The sequence below is a fragment of the Nelumbo lutea genome, chromosome 7 (genome assembly GCF_056320005.1).
Source record: "Nelumbo lutea isolate HS-2025 chromosome 7, American lotus-T2T, whole genome shotgun sequence".
NCBI classification, from domain to species: Eukaryota; Viridiplantae; Streptophyta; class Magnoliopsida; order Proteales; family Nelumbonaceae; genus Nelumbo; species Nelumbo lutea.
The window spans coordinates 58,635,578-58,644,561 of NC_142690.1; the positions used below are offsets into that span (position 1 = coordinate 58,635,578).

At 38.6% G+C, this 8,984-nt stretch overlaps 1 protein-coding gene and 1 pseudogene across 2 annotated transcripts in view; both read left to right on the forward strand.

Annotated features, from left to right (window-relative positions):
* The window catches only part of LOC148846559 (choline-phosphate cytidylyltransferase 2-like), a 46,796-nt gene extending 44,333 nt beyond the window's left edge, over positions 1 to 2,463 (forward strand). The window contains exons 5-8 of the mRNA XM_088954922.1: positions 1,062 to 1,217; positions 1,369 to 1,449; positions 1,924 to 2,034; positions 2,118 to 2,463. Coding sequence (XP_088811048.1) covers positions 1,062 to 1,217; positions 1,369 to 1,449; positions 1,924 to 2,034; positions 2,118 to 2,279 — 510 coding nt within the window. The 3' untranslated portion in view covers positions 2,280 to 2,463. The remainder of the gene's footprint in view (positions 1 to 1,061; positions 1,218 to 1,368; positions 1,450 to 1,923; positions 2,035 to 2,117) is intronic.
* Positions 2,464 to 5,847: 3,384 nt separating this feature from the next.
* LOC148846560 (putative pentatricopeptide repeat-containing protein At5g40405 pseudogene) lies at positions 5,848 to 8,119 on the forward strand (annotated as a pseudogene). Its single transcript, XR_016102347.1, has one exon. The product of XR_016102347.1 is annotated as a putative pentatricopeptide repeat-containing protein At5g40405 pseudogene (transcript).
* Positions 8,120 to 8,984: the final 865 nt, after the last annotated feature.

Consider the following 8,984-nt stretch of genomic DNA (forward strand, 5'->3'; position numbering starts at 1 on the left):
TTATTATAGGAAAAGAAGAAAAAAAGAAAGTAGTAGTACAAAACTGCTTGGCGATTAGTAGTAGTAGTACAAAACTGCTTGGCGATTAGGCGAGGCGAGCCTCAAAGGGCGCCTTGTCGCCTAGGCGTTGCCTTGACAACTATGTCCAATACCATGGAGATGGTAAATTAAAGAAGTGTTCATTAAGACCATTGCTATGAGGGTGGCACTTCAGGTTAAGATGGCAGATGCCTTCTCTATGGATGATTTACAAGGAATTGGCCATGGGTGGCAAGTTCCTCTTCAATGAACAGTAAACTTAGGCCTTTATTGTCCCCTTTGGCTCCTAAAACACATAAGCTGAACTTTGATGGATGTAATGTTGGAAACCCCGATACCTCTTGTGCTTGATGAAGTCATATTTGCACTCTTGACCTGTTGATGTTGGTGACTCTACTAGAGCTGAACTATTTGGTTTCTCACAAAGTAGGTGAGTGGATAATTTTCTACAACTTGGTTAGCTAGTGGTGGAATGGAATGCTTGCACTACTGTGTGCTAAAAACAAATAGTGCATGCTCTTGGAAATACAGATAATGAGAGAGTTAGCACACTGGGCTGCAATAAGTAGAACAAGTTATAAGTGGGTTCCATGGTCAGCCAACTGTATGGTGGATGCATTAGCGGGACAATGCACTAGTAAATTCAGCTGTATTGGGGATTGATCTCCCTAATTGGGAAATTGTAGAAAGGAATTAAAGGGTCGTTCATTTTGTTCTTTTGTAGAGGCTAAAAAGGCTGGGTAGGCACAACCACAGAACCTGTTGCACATAAAAATTCATCAATATTGATAAAAATTTGCTCCGATATTATGTTTTCTGCTATAAACCAGAAAATGAAGAGAGAACAGTTGAGAGATTTAGATGAATCAAGTGAGGGGTTGTGTGCCTGCTCATCTTTTAATTAAAATCTAATAGAGCAAAACAACCATATTACCCCTGCACTATTTATTTTTCTGTTTTACAACAATTTTTGTTGTTGTTATTAAAGAATAATATACATGATGTAAGTCCTTTTTGTACAGGTCAAAGCCGTTGGGAAGTTCAAGGAAACAAAACGGACAGAAGGGATATCTACTTCAGACATTATAATGAGGATTCTTAAGGATTATAATCAATATGTGATGCGTAACTTGGATCGTGGATACACACGAAAGGAACTTGGAGTTAGCTATGTGAAGGTATGGTCTTTTTTATATTTGTTTCTAAATGATTCCTTTCAAATAGGATTAGATAATTGGATGATCCTATTTGATCTGTGCTGTTCCTACAGTGGCTTTGTTTCTACTTTCTTCTTCCGATGATGCAACCTTATCTGTTTCTAATCATCAGGAGAAGCGGCTAAGAGTGAACATGGGATTAAATAAGCTCCGTGAGAAAGTGAAGGAGCACCAAGAAAAAGTGGAAAAAAAGGTATTGGTGTGTGCATTCGCACACACACACACACACATATTTACTGATTTACATGTTGATTTCCTTGGGCATATCCGAGTATCTTATATGAAAAAGCAGCATCAAGTCATTACTTGCATCCTGATTTGTCAAGGTTCATTTTGTGCGTAAAAGGGCAGCCCAGTGCATGAGGCTCCCGCCAATGAAGGGTCTGGGGAGAGACAGATGTATGCAGCCTTACCCCTGCACATACAGAGAGGCTGTTTCCAAGATTTGAACCCTGGTCACCCAGGTCACAATGAAGCAACCCCATTGTTATGCCAAGGCTCACCCTCAATTTTGTGCATCTGAATCAATGCCATTATTGATGTTGATGCCAATTAACAAGGATGCACTGTTGTTACCTCAATATGAACCCGTTAGTTGATCTGTAACCACTTTCTTCTGTAGCCAGTAATGATTTTGATGACTATAATTGTTTCCCCAACATTGTAGATACAAACAGTGGCAAAAACTGCTGGTATGCATCACAATATGTGGGTGGAGAATGCAGATCGGTGGGTTGCTGGTTTTCTTGAGATGTTTGAGGAAGGTTGCCATAAAATGGTTAGTTCCATTGCATGTATTAGTTATAAAAACTCCAGATTTCCCTGGACGTTTGGTGATTCCAGATCTTGTGCATTTTCCAGGGAACAGCCATTAGGGACCGAATTCAAGAGAAGCTAAAAAGGCAGCAGTCAAAAGGGTCCAAGTTTCTTCAGGATGGGAAGGAGGGAGATGAAGATGAAGACGAAGATGATGATGAAGAATACTTTGATGATGAAGAAGAAGAGTTTTATGATGAAGAATAGGTGAGGTTTTCAGTGATTGTTGTTAGTAACTTGCTACACACTCTGGTTACTTGTTGGGAGTTGACAGTTTGTAGATGATGCTCATGTGATAGCAATATAGTAGCAGTATGGACAATGTATTACGGTGACCTTGGAAGCTAGTTGAAGTGAAATATGAAAAGGCATCCTGGAGTTGTGTTTGAAATTTTGAATGTGTTAGAACTTAGATATGCCTCTGATCCGGAAGAAGGTTTCTTTATTTCTGTTTTTTTTTTTTTTTTTTTTTTTTTTTTTTTTTTTTTTGACCTTGTTAATTTAACAGTCTTGACATAACAGGTAATTGGCAGCCCCTCTGCCCTCTATTGTTTTTATGGCTTTGAAGGGTGCCATATTACCAAGGTATCAGGATTTACATTCATTTTATATCATTCGTTTTAAATTTCAAGATACCATATTTTGTTGGATTAGAAAATTTGTAGATACCGTGTAAAATAAAAGGAACAAAAAGGAAATGAACCACATATAGATTCTGTGGAAATACCCCCAAAAAAACAGAGAATTGAAAATAGGGAGAACAAATGGTTAGGCACAGAATAAAATGTTATAATTTCTACCGAAAAAAAGAATATATTGTTATAATGGTTTATTGCTGTTTATTACACATTAACGCCAAGTATTTTTCTTTGATTTTTTTTATTTTATTTTAAGATTTCATTTCATTTTTACCATGTTTTGTTTCAACTCTTTGGCGTGACTTATTTTTTCATAGAGAAATTTATGGTTTGCTCCTTTTTAAAGGGTCATATCATATCATATCTATAAAAACCCCTTTAGTTGGGTTCAGTTGGAATGTATTTTGTTAGAGATCCGGACTGGGTTGAGTTAAATGATGTTATTTACTTTGGGTTATGTGAAAACAAGGTTCAAATCATCGAAGTATCCTATCCTGGGGCCATAAAATTGACATATAATGAGAGTGAGATTTAAATTTATTTTAATATTAAAACATGATATGTGGTGTCAATTCATATTGAAAGGGTACTGTAATGTGTTTTATGGGCAATAGATCCCAACTGAACCCAACTAAACAAGATTATGGTTTGGTAAAATCAAAATGCCTATGTGGCCCTTAGGAGGCAAAATGACTGCAGCACCTTGCACTGCATTATGGCTCATAAGGCCATGTTTGGTTCTCGGTTGTGGGCTTCATTTTTTAATTCTTGCTCATTCTTATAGAATGAGCAAGAATGAATAACATTAAAGCATTTGGTTACAAAATTCTTATCATGAGCATCATTCTTTTTAGAATGAAAAATCAGCCCATGACATTGAAGTAGCAGTAACATGAAAAATAATTATACCCCATCTTGCTCATTTTCATGCTTTAAAGAAACTTTATGCCTGCAGTCATAAACCACAGGCCTAGGTCTACAAAACCACCACCACCACCATAAATGTTTATTGGCGGGTTGTCGTGGAAACTTATGCTAGTGGGCATTGAGCCATCTACCAATTCACATCTATGCCAAAGATTTTGGAGACCTAGACTGGTGGTTTAGGGTCGTTCAAACATTTTTTTTAATGAAAATGAGTAATATAGAACACTTGTCAATTTGAAAAGAATTTATTTTTAAGAAAACAAGTGTTTGGTTCATAGCAATATTCTCATTCTACCCATTTTTACCCATTCGTGTCCATTTTAGAATTTCATCTTGGGTGAGAATGAGAAAAAATGAGAATTGAAATGGTAGGTGTCCATTGCTATATAATCTCTGATTTAACACAATCGTTAGGTGTCCAGAAAAAAATAGTAAATTAGATACTACTATAGACTTTGCATGTAGTGGTAATTATCTCCCTAAACTTTCAAACTCTCTCCCTAAATTTTCAAATTCCAACAAAGAGCCCCTCATTAACATTCTTTGAAAAAGATTCTCATGTGGCTGTTTAATTTTTTCTAAATTTCAAAATCACCCTTTGTAATGGGTTTTTAGTGTTTTTATTTCCATTTATTACCAGTTTAGTTGATATTAATTACATGTTGTGTCTGCTGCAATTTCATTATTTTATAAAAGTTCTTGGGCTTTTTTGTTGCAATTTTCGTTTTATAGAAATTTCTTGAATGGATATTTTGGTAAGTTAACTTCTACACACAACCAAACGAAGAGGGGGTGTTTGTTGATATCTGGAAGTTCACGGGGCTTTTGTTGTAAATGAAATCAGACCCCTAAACTAGGGGTGAGCATGGGTTGGTTTGTTTGGATTCCATGGTAGAACCTAAAACCTACCCCTATAGGGGTAAGTTCCAAGGTCAACCCATGGAACCTGTTCTTTGTGTAGGAAGGGTGGTGAGGCAATAAGAGATGGTCTCTTCAAAAGACAAAAATGACCAGGGATCAATGGAGGTGGGGTCGAGAAGGAATTGTGTAAGAAAGGGGATTGCAAGAGGATAATGAGGCAAGGGAACTTGGAAACTCAGGAAGTCGGGATTCTAAAGACAGGTCTCGCATGTGAGCCTTCGAGTCTCTCCTTTTTGTAGAGAAATCCTTAGAGTAATAATGAAAAATAAACAAATAGGGACTTTTCTCATTAGGAAGGTGTATCACGATTCTTTGGTTGTTATCGAATAATCTTTGTTGGGGTTTCATCACGTGTCTAGTGAGATTGTACGAGATAAGGATTCACTAGTCCTCACGTGGTATGTCTTGACTATGGCCCTTTTGAGTTTGTCCATAGTCATGTGTTGAGTATAAGGCTTTTTAGGATGATGATGCGTCTGGGTGACTTGGTTATTGTGACGAAGCAAGTCGTCGCAGCCTATTGCAGAGAACTTGGAGGCATACTTCATCCATTGAGGCTCAGTCGGTTATGGATGATGTACATAGCCCACTGCAGGTGCAAACAACCACGTTCATCGTTTTAGGGCAATCCTCAATCATCACAAGGATCTACAATGGCGTTTGGTCGTCAAAACTGTGATCAGTATAATACTCATCACAAATGTTTCAGTGGCTTCTTTCATGCCATCGCAGCTCTCATCGCAATTTACATGTGCTCGTGGTTTACGGTCCTCATTGCAATCTCTGCAATTCCAAGCTACATGTAATTACACTTGGCTTACACTTTCCTTAAAAAAACAAAGAAGTATGCTCTTTAAAAACTTGAATTTATAATATATAATTTAAAATTTATATAGTAATATTATATTTATTGGTTAAATTTAACAATTTTATTGTAAATATTACCTTTTACATTAATTATTGTACCCATTCAAATATTAAAATGAAAAAAAATGAACAAATAACTTAATAATTTAGGCTCACTTTGAAAACAGTACAAATGTAAATATGTACAATGTAAATACATACGAAATATAAGGTTTTGCACTCTACATATTTACATTTGTACTCCTTCCAAATTCAGCCTTAATGGTTAAAAGTGAGACAAAAGTAATTGGGTTCAAATTTTCACATCTCCGGGGTTAATTCCAAGAATTTAATATATATATATATATATATATGAGAGAGAGATGGTAGGTTGTGGTCCGAGCAAGGGTTGATTAAACGGTTCGGCCAAACGAGTCAGCGACGGTTGGGAAAACAGTTAAGCAGTAGCAATAATCGTTGAAGACTTGAAGTTGAAGTTGATCTCTGTGACTGAGTCTGTCCCTCTCCTTCCAAGTTCGAAGTTCGAAGCTGCGATTCCAATTCAACCTGGCCTTTCAATCGAACAATCATCGCAAGCTCACGAAATTGGTGCTAAAATGCGCCGCCCAGCTAAGCATGAAACAACTCTTACAGGTTCAAGCTCAGTTCTTAATCTGTGCACCTCCTCCCTTCCTTGACCCTAACCTCGTAGCCGTCAAACTTATCGGTGTCTGCTCTGCTCATTCTAAGCTACGTTACGCTGCGCTCATCTTCGCCCAACTCCGTAACCCCAACATCTTCGCTTGGAATTCCATCCTCAAAGCCTACGCCCAGAACAACGATTGGTCCCACACTCTCCATTACTTCAACACCCTACTGTCATCTCCACCTACCCCCGACCCCGACGAGTATACTTTCACTTCAGTTCTCAAGGCCTGCGCCGGTCTCGTTTCTGTAGCAGATGGCTGGAAAATGCATGCCGTGGTCGCCAAAGCTGGGTTTCAATCCAACCTCTTCGTTCAGAATTCTCTTGTCGATATGTATTTTAAATTCGGCTGCCCGGAGGTTGCCCAGCATTTGTTTGATGATATGCCTCTTAGAGACGTGGTTTCTTGGAACACATTGGTTTCAGGTTATTCTTTGGGTGGCGATGTTGAATCTGCAAGACGGGTATTTGACCAAATGGTCGAGAAGAATGTGGTCTCATGGTCGGCCATGATAACCGGCCATGCTCGAATGGGTGACCTTGATTCTGCTCGTTTGCTTTTTGATACCATGCCAGAAAGAAATGTGGTATGTTGGAACGCTATGATTGCTGGGTATGCGCAGAATGAGAGATATGCCGATGCCATCAACCTATTCCGTGAGATGCAACAAACGGGCTGTCTCGAGCCCAATAGCGTTACTCTTGTTAGCATATTATCATCTTGCGCTCACTTGGGTGCATTGGACTTGGGGAAGTGGATTGATCGGTTCATTTGTCGGGGTGGTGTGGAGTTGAATCTTTTTTTGGGGAATGCACTAGCAGACATGTATGCTAAGTGTGGATGCATAGCAGAGGCAAGGCGGATATTTGATAAGATGCAGGAGAGAGATGTCATCTCCTGGAGTATTATTATTACTGGGTTAGCCATGCATGGACATGCGGAAGAAGCATTTGCGTGCTTCCTTGAAATGGTTGAATGTGGATTGAAGCCAAACGAGATTACTTTCATGGGCTTATTATCAGCATGCACTCATGCAGGGTTAGTTGATAAGGGGCTCAAGTATTTCTATCTGATGGACCAGGAGTATGGAATCACTCCCAAGGTTGAGCATTATGGTTGTGTGGTTGACCTTCTCAGCCGTGCTGGACGCCTTGCTGAAGCAGAGGATTTGATCAATTCAATGCCAATCAAACCCAATGTTGTAGTTTGGGGTGCATTGCTTGGCGGTTGTCGTATTTACAAAGACAATGAGCGTGGAGAAAGGGTTGTCAAACAAATCCTTGAGCTGGAATCAGAACACTCTGGAAGCTATGTTTATCTTGCCAATGTTTATGCTTCAATAGGTAGGTTGGATGATGCTGCAAATTGCAGGTTGATGATGCAGAAGAATGGAGTGATGAAAACTCCTGGATGCAGTTGGATTGAGGTTAATAACACAGTTCACGAGTTCTTCATGGGGGATAAGTCACATCCTCAGGCTGACAAGATATATTCAATGGTCAGAGAATTGGGGTTGAGAATGAAGGTGGCAGGATATAAACCAAAAACGGATCTTGTGGTGCATAACATTGATGAGGAAGAGAAGGAGGATGCACTATCCACCCATAGTGAGAAGTTGGCAATTGCATTTGGTCTCATTAGCACTAGCGAAGGAACTACTATTCGGATTGTAAAGAATCTGCGAGTTTGTAATGACTGTCATGATGCTGCCAAGATCATTTCAAGAATCGTTGGGCGAGAAATTATAGTGCGGGACCGGAGTCGCTTCCATCAGTTCAAAGGTGGGAGGTGTTCATGTAATGACTTTTGGTAACAGAATAATGGGAAAGGAAATGGGATGGTGGATAATGGGGCAAAGTGGAGGAAATTCAAGATCAATAGCTGAAATCCATATTAATTATTGAATTGATCGACCAAAGTAGGCCTTTTTCCATATTCTGTTTTTGGTTCAAACTCTGGTAGAATCATTATATATTATTGACCAAAAACGTGCCAATTGTTCTTACTGAAATCTCAAGGTTGAAGGCCTGTTAACATGGCATCTATCAGCAGGGAGGCAACTGACATATCAAAGGTAAACACCTTGAAGCACTAGTGGCTTTTTGTTCTCTGGGTTTTTCTTTACAATTAGCCAATACTAATTTGATTGTTACCCCTCTCTTTCTCTCTCAGGCTCTCACGGTTACCATCCATTTACACCAAGGAACTGTACATTGGGTTAGAGTATGAAAAGGACATCATATACATCAATAGTGTTATTAACAAAAAATAAAAATTGACTAACTTCCATGAAGCACTTTTGGGTAGACATACTTAAGTACAGTGCCAACATTTTGTCTATGGATTTCCTGTTCTGAACTAGACTTGTCTACAATGATTCTAGCATTTCGTGCACTCCATATGGTTTAAGAATTAAGCAAGGAAACATTGACTAGAAGATTTTTCTATCTTGCTTAAACTTTTAAGCTGCCAGTTCTTGAATAGAAGTTAGTAATATTGGAGAATATCAATGCATTCTAAAGATCCCCAGGAATCATGACCATAGTGAGGAGATGCAGCAGGAGTGTATAAGAAGTGGTTGGTTGAGACTTCAGATTGTCAATGGAATAGTTCCCCAAAGCACAAGATTATGCCATAAAAGAAACTAATGAACGACTTTTTTTTTTTTTTTTAATTTGATCACTAACAGAAATTTTATTAAAGAAAGAAATATAGATTACAAAGGACACAAGGGGAGAGATAAAATCTCTTAACCCTCCCCAAGAAAGTCAAAAAACAGTTACAGCATATTCTAGAATCTAGACTCCCTTGATTCAGTAGTGGTTTGTGACTCAGTTTTCTAAAGAAGTTATGTCATTGGGTCAACCTCCAAA